Here is a 12,356-nt window from a genome sequence, read left to right on the forward strand (position 1 = left end):
TGGCTGAACTAGACCATATGCATTGGTGCTTGTGCCCGGATCTTTTGAGACCCTAGCAACGCCCAATGGGCATTGATGGGTCCAAAAGCAGTTGATCATAGTATAAAGTGACCTGACTGGTTGCTATGGGCAGTTTTCATAACACAGTCATTATAGTAATGGCCTACTATTGTAATAATTGGGTCCCCCCCTACATGACACCTACCCGTCCACTCTGCTTCTAATGGATTCTCAGCAGCTCCCAACTTGCATAATACACATAGGTGTAGTAACACGGGATGGCCTGCAGAGGCCGCTCCTGCACCTATTTACTCCCCACATTCCCATGGACAGCAAGTCACCTCATCCAAGGGTCTCCGCTGTCAGTCAGGTCGCTCAGCCCCACCCGCTCGCATTCTTTACAGTCATCACGACCCCGCCCACTGAGTTGTCAGCGTCCTAGCCCCGCCCCAATCCCCTGACAGTCAGCTGGAAGCGCTTGCACGTCACGAGGAAGCAGCCTGCCCCGCCCATGTTGTTCTCGCGAGAATTGAGGATTGGGGCGCCCGCGCTGCTGTAGGTTGCTGGTGGAGGACAGCGGGGCCGGGACTCGGAGAAAACGGAGAGTCGACACGGTGAGAGATGGCGGCCGAGAGCTGACTCGTCCGTAGCACACACACCGCATGTCACTTGCGGGCTCAGCGACACAACGCCCCAAATACCCTAGAGGTTCGGAAAGGGCCCAAACCTGGGAGACTGCCCCCTTTCCTTGGGTCTGCTTTGAACAGCCAATAGGAGGCGGTGTGTGAACAAGTGACAGGTAACACACCCAATAGGAATTTGCATGGAGGCGGGTTTTTAACAACAGGGCTGGGACAGAATGTACGCTTTACAGACTTACTGTCTGAGCTCCCAGCCAGCACTGTCTGCTCCCACCCGGTCCTGGGTGCCTGCTCCCACCCAACACTGTGGTCCTGGGTGCCTGCTCCCACCCAACACTGTGGTCCTGGGTGCCTGCTCCCACCCAACACTGTGGTCCTGGGTGCCTGCTCCCACCCAACACTGTGGTCCTGGGTGCCTGCTCCCACCCAACACTGTGGTCCTGGGTGCCTGCTCCCACCCAACACTGTGGTCCTGGGTGCCTGCTCCCACCCAACACTGTGGTCCTGGGTGCCTGCTCCCACCCAACACTGTGGTCCTGGGTGCCTGCTCCCACCCAACACTGTGGTCCTGGGTGCCTGCTCCCACCCAACACTGTGGTCCTGGGTGCCTGCTCCCACCCAACACTGTGGTCCTGGGTGCCTGCTCCCACCCAACACTGTGGTCCTGGGTGCCTGCTCCCACCCAACACTGTGGTCCTGGGTGCCTGCTCCCACCCAACACTGTGGTCCTGGGTGCCTGCTCCCACCCAACACTGTGGTCCTGGGTGCCTGCTCCCACCATCTCCTGCGCCGCCCCGCCTGTCTCTCTCTAGTGTTGGGGACAGGTCTTTATTTCTCCTGGTCCCTTCTTATTATTGATGCTGCGGGGTCTGAATATATCACATGCTGGAGCCTCTGACCCTGAATTACTCCAGAATCTTCAGTCCTCCCTGTGTCTGCTCCCTCCCCTGCTTTTCCCCGCTCTCCCTGACGTCCCGCTGTAGTAGTGTACTCGCCGTATAACCGGCCTCCATCCAGTAACTGGTGTACGGACAGTCTGGGGCTGGTCACGTTGTGGAGCACAATGGCGGTTTTGTGCAGATATTAGTTGTTTGTGTCTTTTACTCTGCTTTTGTGTAGCTTCATACTGGACTTTACAGTAATAATACTCATCATTACTACTTGTGAAATCTGATGTGGCTCCTCATAGTCTGTAGTACGATCTGTATGTAGCCACTAATTTATAATAACTGTAGCTCTAGCAACCCCCCAAAAAACTGGGTTTAGTGTTGCTACAACCTTGTCGGTGAAGGGGGTTGTGCAAGTGAAGCCCTGCAGTCCACAGACAGGTGATCGCTGGTGGTCCGGCTGCTGGAATCCCCCATCATTAGCAGGGAAAGCTGCGTAAATGAGCAGTCAATCACCCGATAAACGAGCGAAACGCTAGATCATCAGGTGATCCTGTCGTTCCTGCAGGCCCATCAATCATCGTTTCTGGGCAGCAGATGGTGCAGTCTAAACAGCGATCTGCTGCCCAGAAACAATGATTCTTTATGGAGTCAAGTGATTGCAGTAGCGATCCCTCGTCCTGATACTGTGAAGGAGATTACTGACTGTCGGGATGGAACAATAATCGGGACGTGTAAACCCGCCTCAAAGGTCCATTCAGACATCAGTAGTGCATTGCGGATCCGCAATACACCCAGCCGCCACCCCCCATAGAACTGCCTATTCTTGTCCACAATTGCGGACAAGAATAGGACATGTTCTATTTTTTTTCTGGAGCCGCGGACCGGAAGATCAGGGGCGCGCTCCGGAAATGTCTCCCCATCCATTCCGTCCGCATAGAGAATGAATGGGTCCGCACTCGTTCTGCAATTTGCGGAACGGATGCGGACCCATTATACGGACGTGTGAATGGAGCCTAATTCTGCCAGAAACAGCCGATCGCCGCTCCTCCTTACAATTTGTGTTGGTGGTTTGAACAGGCATCCATGACCTCCCTGATAGCGATAGGGGGACGTACCTGCATTTTATCCTGTAGTCATTGGACATTTATCAGTTATTGAGGAGATATGTTATAAATGTTTATAACCAAGTTACCCATTTAGGGTACGTTCACACTGCGTATTCTGCAGGAGAACCGCCACAGTTTCTACTGTGGTTTTCACGTTGAATGCCATGGGCCTGCTTGTAGTTTAGCCTCATTGAATGGAGCTAAACCGAAAACACACGTTGGCCGCAGAGTCCGAGGGGAGATTTATCAAGACTGGCGCTTTCTGCGCTGATGATATCCCCTGCGCTGCCGGAGGATGCGCCTAATGTTTACAAGATTCTGGCCTTGTTATAAATTAGTCTCATCCTCCTGCAGTCAGTGCGCCTGAACAGAAATGTAATGAAGATTAAGTTGTTGTGGTGACTGGGCACGCCGCCTTCTAGCCCTTGCCACCGCCCCCTTCTGAAAAGTGTCGAGGGCAGCATAAAACTGCACTTTGCAACTTAAAAAATAAAATAAAATTGCGACTTTTTAATGCCATTTTTTCATCGCAGGCAGATAAATCTTCCCCTGTGTGCTTAGAGAGGCCATGTCCTATCTCACCGCGGGTGCTGCTTATAAGCATTGGCCAAGGATATCTGACCAAAATTCAGGTAAAAAAATTTGGAGTGGAACATTATTAGGCCTCCTTTGTGGCACCTCTTTTTTTGTCCTTTTAATACCATGAATTTCTTGCTTTCTTTGGATGGTGTGTTTTATTTTTCATGAACTTTTTTTATCCACACATTTTTTCATTTCCTATAGAAAAGCCTTATACCTAGAACATGCTGGGGCGGATATATGAAGCAGTTTCCGCCAGTTTTATGGTAAAAAAATAAATAAAAATAAGTTCATCCTATGGTGCACACCATATTTACTCCACCTTTTGTCAGTGTGTGACTTCTCCTGCCACTTTTGAAAAGTGAGCAGGTTTTAGCGGTAGGGGGCGTGACCTCCTGTGACCCGTCAGACTTACTGTATGTTAGAACCAGGTGAAAATTATAGTTCAATCCTACGCCAGCCCATAGATGACGTAGGATGGAATTTCTGGTGCACGAACTGCCAGAAAGTAAGTCCGTTTAATTATTATATCGTAGATTTTGCACAATTGGACTGTAGTACCAGTGTTAGGGCTCATTCACATGGCCGTTTGAATGTGTGCGGACCCATTCATTTCAATAGGGCAGCAAAAGATGCGGACAGCACACCCTGTGCTGTCCACATCCGTAGTTCCATTCCGTGGCCCTGCAAAAAAGATAGATCATGTCCTATTTTTGTCGGACAAGAATAGGCATTTTCTCTGATAGTGCCGGCCATGTGCGATCCGCAATTCACCTAAAAACTGGCGTCATGAAATTGACCTGTGTATGTTTTCTGTAGAATTTATTGGCTGCTTCTATAAAGAGTAGCATTGCCTCATGTAGTGCAATCAGGTCAGTTTTACCCTAACCTCCACATGATGGCTGCATTATCCCGACTGAATACGGCTCCTCTGACTGCACTCGCAGCATCGTGACGATTTCTGATGCTGTGCAATGCTTCCTGATTATGGGTCTACTGTACTGAACTGACATGATTCTAGGAGTACGGTGCAGTAGATCTGCATTCAGGCAGGAACTCGCAGCACCCTAAATGTGAGTACAGTCAGAGGAGCAGCCGTCTCTGAACACACTCATGTTATTAGCCTTCTGGTGCGCGGTGTTGGGCTGACCTCACATTTAGGGCTCATTCAGATGGCCATATGTGTTTTTGCGGGCTACAAATTGCAGATTCCGCAAAACACTGATACCAGCCCGCTTGCTTTCCACATTTTGCAGAACGCACACGGCCAGTCCTATGATAGAAATGCCTATTGTCCGCCTATTTGAAGCACGCTGTGCTGCCTGCATCTTTTGCAGCTCCATTGAAATAAATAGGTGTCACGATCCCTCCTGTGACAGAGGTTAGAATATCTAAGAGACTGGCTGACACGTGAGGTTATCTGACAGCCTCTTGGTTTTCACTTATTGCAGTGTTGTTGTTGGTAATGACCACACCTCTTGTGTCAGGTGTAGCTTGTGGTCATTACTTCCTCTGTTTAGTCTGGACTCGTACTTCTTACCATACGGTTGATATTATCTGCCTGGCGTTGGAAGAGCTTGGTGTGGTTCTCATCTGAGTTGCTGCTCATCCATTTTCTTTTGAAGCTGAGTATACTTCTCGTTGTATTTTATTGTTCCCATTTGTTCGTTTTTTACTAGGCCCCAGGGAGACGCTGGTTCGTTCATCTAGGAAGTAACCAGTAGTCTCAGACCCTGTCACTACTCCTAGGACTAGTAAGGGTTACTAGGGCCTAGGTTTCCGGTGTATGAATATTCCCACCTTCAGGGTCTATTCACACTGACAGGAGTCAGAGTTAGGCCCCTTTCACACGGGTGTTGCGGGAAAATGTGCGGGTGCGTTACGGGAACACCCGCAATTTTTCTGCGCGAGTGCAAAACATTGTAATGCGTTTTGCACTCGCGTGAAAAAAATCGCGCATGTTTGGTACCCAAACCCGAAGTTCGGGCTTGGGATCTGTGTTCTGTAGATTGTTTGTTTTATTTTCCCTTATAACATGGTTATAACGGAAAATAATAGCATTCTGAATACAGAATGCATAGTCAAATAGCGCTGGAGGGGTTAAAAAAATAAATAAAAATTATTTAACTCACCACCAAGTCCACTTGTTCGCGTAGCCCGGCATCTCTTTTGCTGAACAGGACCTGGGGGGAGCATTAATTACATGAACAGGACCTGTGATGACGTCACTCCGGTCATCACGTGGTCCGTCACATGATCTTTTACCATGGTGATGGATCATGTGATGGAACATGTGATGACTGGAGTGACGTCATCACAGGTCCTGTTCATGTAATTAATGCTCACCCCAGGTCCTGTTCAGCAAAGGAGACAGACGAGAAGCCGGCTACGCGAACAAGTGGACTAAGGTGAGTTAAATTATTTATTCTTTTTTTTAACCCCTCCAGCGCTATTTGACTATGCATTCTGTATTCAGAATGCTATTATTTTCCCTTATAACCATGTTATAAGGGAAAATAATAATGATCGGGTCTCCATCCCGATCGTCTCCTAGCAACTGTGCGTGAAAATCGCACTGCATCCGCACTTGCTTGCGGATGCTTGCGATTTTCACCAAACCCCATTCACTTCTATGGGGCCTGCGTTGCGTGGATTATCGCAACGCACAAAGAGGAGCATGCTGCGATTTTCACACAACGCATAAGTGATGCGTGAAAATCACCGCTCATGTGAACAGCCCCATAGAAATGAATGGGTCGGTATTCAGTGCGGGTGCAATGCGTTCAACTCGCGCATCGAATCCGCGCGGAATACTCGCCCGTGTGAAAGGGGCCTTAGGGTTTCCTAGGTGGTTACCGGTTCCCTTTCCCTAGCCTTGAGGCCTAGTTTCTGGTCATTTTCCTTCTGTTATCATTCTGGTGTTCCTCCCTTCCCCCTACGCTGTGACAATGGGTCCACATCCGATCCACAAATTGGGGATCGTATGTAGTCACCAACATACAGCCGTCTGGATGATCCCTTACCGTGCTCGGTGTGAGATCTGGTTACTTTGTGGTGTTCCTGGATCTTCCGTTTCTGAACCCTTCCCGGTAATTACTAGCAGGTTTTCTTACATTGACATATTGGTGTCTCGCATCCCATCATACAGGTCCTATGTGGTTATATTGCGGTAGTGAAGAGCGAGCCTGCTCTACCAGTTACACAGACTGTTCTTCAAGAGCATTCAGCTCTGATAAAGATGCTTTGAAGCCGCCTTCAATAGTGGGGGTATTCAGTTCTGAGGCTGGTAATCCCTTCTTTTGTCTACCATGGGGCCAAATTTTCTTCCCAGTCAGGATCATGTTTTTTGAGGCTGTCTATAGATGTAACTATTGTCATTAGCCGTCCAGCCATTAATGATTGGCACTAAAATAGCTTCACATTTCTACTTTCCAGTTGGAGTCTCACTGGCCAGTACAGTTATAGGACCTGCCATAGGGAAGGCCACACAGTCAGGGTTCCTGGTGCTGTTTTGGAAGCCAAAACCAGGAGTGAATTCAGAAAGAGGAGAAGTTGTATCTCTGTCCTTCACCCTCATGTCCTCTGCTAAGAAGATCTGCAGGCTTGTTCTGTCTCAAAAGCTACAGCAGGAGACAGCAGTGGTACCAGATGTCGTGATTAAAATTGGAAACCATGCTGGAGCACAACCATATCCGTATATCGGTCCGCAATCCACAAATCCGTAAAATATGGATACCTTCCGTGTACACTCCACCCATTTCTCACTCCCATCAATAGAAATGGCGGTCCTCATCCGCAAAATGGACCTGAATAGGACACGTTGTATAATTTGTATAACAGCCACACGGATCTGCCAAAAATAAGGATGTATGCATGGTCCCATAGAATTCAATGGGTCCATGTGCTTTCCACAAAAATAGCAGCTAGCAAACATACGGTAGTGTGCAGGAGGCCTAAGGCTCTATTCTCACGACCGTATTTTTGGTCCGCATCCAATCTGCCTGTTTTGCAGTTAGGATGAGGACCCACTCATTTCAATGGGTCCATCCATATGTCCTTCCCGCAGCACCCGAAAAAAAAAAAATAGAACATATCCTATTCTTGCATGTTTTGCGGACAAGAATAGGCATAGTTACAATGGATCTGCAAAATGATGTCATCTGAATTTTTGCGGACTGCAAAAAACATAGTGTGAATGCACCCTCAGGTCTCATGCACACGTCCATAGTTTTTGTTCTGCATTGTTTGCGGATTCGATGCGCACCTATTCACTTCAGTGGGGCTGCAAAAGATGCGGACAGCACACCGTGTTCTGTCCACATCCGTAAGTCCGTTCGGCAGCCCTACAAAAAAAAAAACATGTCCTATTGTCCTCATTACGGACAAGGATAGGACTATTCTATAGAGAGCAGGAAATTCGGTTCTGCAAACTGCGAAACTCACACGGCCGGTATCCTTATTTTGCGGATCCGCAATTTGTGGACCGCAAAAACACCAACAGTTGTGTGTATGAGCCCTAACTCTGAGAACCATTCATTGGTTATATTTCAATCCTGTTTTTGGTTCCCCCTCAGCCATCTGACCACCTAAAAATAGTCAGGAAGAAAACCTTATTTCTGTTGTTCGTTCCCCTCTTTCGTGTCCTCTGCACTCTCTGTACATGTGAGCGGAAAGACAGAAATTATGGGAATATTTAATCCATCAGGACAGCAATGGCCCCTGACGTCCCCCTTGACTATACTGGGTTCATTGGGTCTTTGTCATATTACCGGGCAGCGTGGTGTTATTTTGTGTCTCTCTTGTGGTGGAATCTCCTAAGGAGGTGCCAGAGTAGATCTGAACACCCTTTAAAGGGTAACTGTCATATAAAAAAAAAAAAAATGTATGTAATTGGATTGGTCTGACTAAGTTTACCTTGTTCCCTAGTTAATACTTTTGCATAGGTATTGAATTACCTAGTAATTGCAGCATGTTCTTTCCTCCCCCAGGTGTCCTCTGTCTCCTATCTTCTATATACAGAAGACGGAGGTAGCAGTGGGCAGTAGGGTTGTTGCGATACAAAAATTTTGATTCGATTCAGATACCATAAAAAAGTATTGCGATACTCGATACCATGCGAAAAAAATAAAATGCCAAAAAAGCCACGTGCTTTCTGCATTTAAAAAAATGGAGAATCAATCAGTTCTTATTTATATATACTTTTTTCTGTTCCAGCGTTCACTACATAGGAGATTTGTGTGTGTATATATATATATATATATATATATATATATATATATATATATATATTTTTAATAGTTTGGACTTTTCAGACGTGGCAATATGTGATATGTTTATTTATTATTTATATATTTTATATGTAAAATTGGGAAACCTTTTTATTTATTTTTTTACTTTTTATTAACTATTTCCCTCCTTAGGGGCTAGAACCTGGGGTCTTTTCATCCCTTGTCCTATTCACCCTGATATAGAGCTCTATTAGGGTGAATAGGACCTCACACTCTCCCTGCTGCCCTGTGCACAGTACACACAGCAGCAGGGAGATTACCATGGCAGCCAGGGCTTCAGTAGCGTCCTGGCTGCCATGCTGGGGCTCTGATCAGAACGGCCACCAATGAGAAGGGGAGGAAACCCTGATTTTAATACTAGGGGGGAGGGGTGGGGGGCGCACTGCACCACCAATGATTTTAATACTGGGTGGGGCGCACTGCACCACCAATGATTTTAATACTGGGGAGGGGGGGTGGGTACACTGCGCCACCAATGATTAGCCTTTAATACAGGAGACGGGTGCCGGCAGCAGATCAGCGGCAGTTAACCCCTCAGGTGCTGCACCTGAAGGGTTAACTGGCGCTGATTGCAGCTCCCTGTCAGAGGCAGGGTGCCGGCTATGTGATTCTGCTGCCGGCACCTGCCTCCTATATTAAAGGTTAACTATCATTGGTGGCACAGCGCACCCGCCCCTCTCTCTTATTGGCAGCAGCGGCACAGGTGGGAGGGAAAGAGTGATGACTGAGGGAACATGAGCGCGCTGACAGCAGTGCGCTCAATGTTCTCTGATGCTAGGCTGCCCAGTAGGGCAGCCTAGTATCGATAAATGTCAAATCCCGGTATTGTATCGATACCGGGACAAAAGTATTGATATTTCGATACCCGCAACAACCCTAGTGGGCAGTCCCGAACGCTGCATGCGTGCTCCCTTTGGACCGGTATAGTGCCAATATTCGTAATAAAAATTTGCAAACAACTATTCAGGAGGAAAAGGGCGTGTTTAAGTCTGGAGAAAGCAGATTGGTTGGGGTGAGGCTGCGAGTTCCCGAGATGAGCCAAATGAATTCTGGGTAGTTAGGGAGGTCTTATCCTCAGGGTAAGGGCATCGGTGGCCATCTTGAGAAGATAGTCAGAAATACTTTAAAATAATGATTACTGAAGTTAGCTGTCATTTTGTAATGCATTTCTTTTACCTCTAGGCCCCATTCACACAACCGTATATATATATTTTTTTTCTCTGCATTCGTTCCACATTTTTTGTGGAACGGATGCGGACCCATTCATTTCAATAGGTCCGCAAAAAATACAGGCAGCGCACCGTGTGCTGTTCGCATTCGTGTGTCCGTTCCGCAGCCCCTCAAAAAAGATAGTGAGTTGTTGGATCACACTCTAGGTGGGGAATATTTCGTGGGTGTCAGGAGACGGTTCCCAGGCCGAGTTGCAATATAGAGAAAGACTCCTGAAAACCACTTTTATGCTTTACGTGCAGTACTTTATTGCATAGGCTGTTTTCCAGTTCGCAAAACGTTTTTCGGCATAAAGCCTTTTTCAGAACACTGGATGAGCCGCTTGTGCTGGTATAGTAATATGGACTAAGGTCCGAGGTTTGGGGGCTCTGTGGCCTGGAGTGCGCTTGTGGGATGTAGGCGGCTCTAAAAAAGATAGAGCATGTCCTATTCTTGTCCGTTTTGCGGACAAGGATAGGCATTGTTATAGTGGGTCAGAAGATTGACAGAGCCATGTGTGATGATAATGATTTCCCTGCCTGGTCCTGTCAATTAAAGTGCAGATGGCGCAGCAGTTGCAGAGAGAGCAGAGCCTCTTAAGTGTAACTGCAACGCCCCTGTTGCTCCTAGAGGCTTATTTGCATATATTGAAACAATTTTTCTCAGTAATATGAGCACATATGAACATGGGACCAACACAGATGTCTTCAGCTGCCAAGTGCACATGTAACAGGTCAGCCAGTGTCATAGGGACAAATCTGCCCTTTAGATAAAGGCTCTTTAAAAATCATAGTAATCCCAGAGAACCCTTTTAAAGGGGTTTTTCCTGTAATGAACATTATTTATTATTATTTTTTTTTAATAAGTGTCTGCAGCCACCCCCTTAAACAAAAAATTCATACTTAACTGCTCCACGCCGCTCTGGTCCCCCCTACTGCATCTGTGTCCATCTTCCGGCAGGTGCATGGTCACATTCACCATTCCAGCCAATAACTGGCTTTAGTGGTGACGTGCTCCTTATGGCGTCATCACCACTGAAGCCAGTCATTGTCTGGAGCAGCACATGTGATCATGCACCACTGGATGTGACAGTGCGGGGACCGGAAGATGGACACAGCGGAGGCAGTGCAGAGGACTAGAGCGGTGTGGAGTAGTTAAAGGGGTTCATTCAAGTGAACAGAGCTTGGCCGTCCCCAGGCCGGTTGATACTAGCCGTGACTTCACTGGGCCTGCGGTAAACAGCGAGAAGGCCACGGCGCTGCTGGAGCGCCGCTGCCTTCTCGAACAGCTGATCGGCAGAGGTCCCGGGTGTTGGACACCCGCCGGTCATATGCTGATGATCTATCCAGAGGATAGATCATCAATAAAAAAAAAACTGCAGAACCTCTTTAAATATGAATCAGGGGGCAGACTGTGGTCACTTGCTAAAAAAAAATCTTAATTACCAGAAAAGCCCTTTTAGGGTACCTGCACATGGTAAAAAATTTGTATGCATGAAATCTGCACAAAAAAAGGCTCAAATCCGTATTGTTTTTTATGAACTCGTGTGGTGTTTGATACGGGGTTTAGTGCAGATTTTCTTTTTATGTTAACAACCCCATTGAGGTTTTTGGGGAATACCCCTCTACAGAGTGGGTGGAGCGCACAAACAATTGACATGCTGCAGATTTTAAAATCCACCCAACATGTCAGTTTCCACATGGAAGAAAAAAACAAAGGGGGTCATTTACTAACCAGAAATACGCATATACTAGGTGTATTCCGGGCACAGTTCTGTGACTTTTCCCCTCTCACGCCAGGTCTAAAAAAGTGGGCGGGGAAGGGCCCGGGCCGGTAGGCCCATATCATTTACCATTTCCTGCGCCTGTCTAATTGTAAGACAGCCAGGAAGCAGTCTTACACTTAGGGCTTATTCACACGAACCGTATGAATGAGTCCGCGGACCCATTCATTTCAATTCCCAACCAAAAACTCCATGTGTAACTTGCGGTTTTGTGTAGCTCTCACCCTTGCATTGCAAAGAGTGCAATCCGCAAAAAGAATCGCCATGCTGCGAATTTCAGAATCCGCACGGAACGGAAAAAGCAAAGTGTGCATGAGATTTGTGTAATCTCATACACTTCGCTGGTGCTGTTCTGCGCTGCAGTTTTTCTGCGAAGGAATCTGTGTGGGGGAAAAATGGCGTAATCTGTAACGTGTGCAGGTAGTCATACAGTCTGTGGGGCTTGGTGCCGGAGCAGTGTATGCAGGCTGCCATCCTGACCAGAAAAGCACGTACTGTCCACGGTTCTGTCGGCACACCGTGCCTGCCGTCACATGGCTCAGAAGAGGGCACAGTGCATGGAACTACACTTGTACAGGGAGTGCAGAATTATTAGGCAAATGAGTATTTTGACCACATCATCCTCTTTATGCATGTTGTCTTACTCCAAGCTGTTTAGGCTCGAAAGCCTACTACCAATTAAGCATATTAGGTGATGTGCATCTCTGTAATGAGAAGGGGTGTGGTCTAATGACATCAACACCCTATATCAGGTGTGCATAATTATTAGGCAACTTCCTTTCCTTTGGCAAAATGGGTCAAAAGAAGGACTTGACAGGCTCAGAAAAGTCAAAAATAGTGAGATATCTTGCAGAGGGATG

The 12,356-nt window shown here is 47.3% G+C and overlaps 1 protein-coding gene across 5 annotated transcripts in view; it reads left to right on the forward strand.

Annotated features, from left to right (window-relative positions):
* The first annotated feature begins 506 nt into the window (after positions 1-506).
* LOC122931132 (cyclic AMP-dependent transcription factor ATF-7-like) overlaps positions 507-12,356 on the forward strand; it is a 95,039-nt gene continuing 83,189 nt past the window's right edge. For 2 of the 5 annotated variants that reach the window (XM_044285084.1, XM_044285086.1), the window contains exons 1-2: positions 507-614; positions 3,171-3,269. In XM_044285084.1, coding sequence (XP_044141019.1) covers positions 3,206-3,269 — 64 coding nt within the window. In that variant the 5' untranslated portion in view covers positions 507-614; positions 3,171-3,205. Of the gene's footprint in view, positions 615-719; positions 800-3,170; positions 3,270-12,356 lie in introns of those variants that run through there. The other 3 variants (XM_044285085.1, XM_044285088.1, XM_044285089.1) reach the window with 3 other exon arrangements.

Source organism: Bufo gargarizans, chromosome 3 (assembly GCF_014858855.1).
Source record: "Bufo gargarizans isolate SCDJY-AF-19 chromosome 3, ASM1485885v1, whole genome shotgun sequence".
NCBI lineage: Eukaryota > Metazoa > Chordata > Amphibia > Anura > Bufonidae > Bufo > Bufo gargarizans.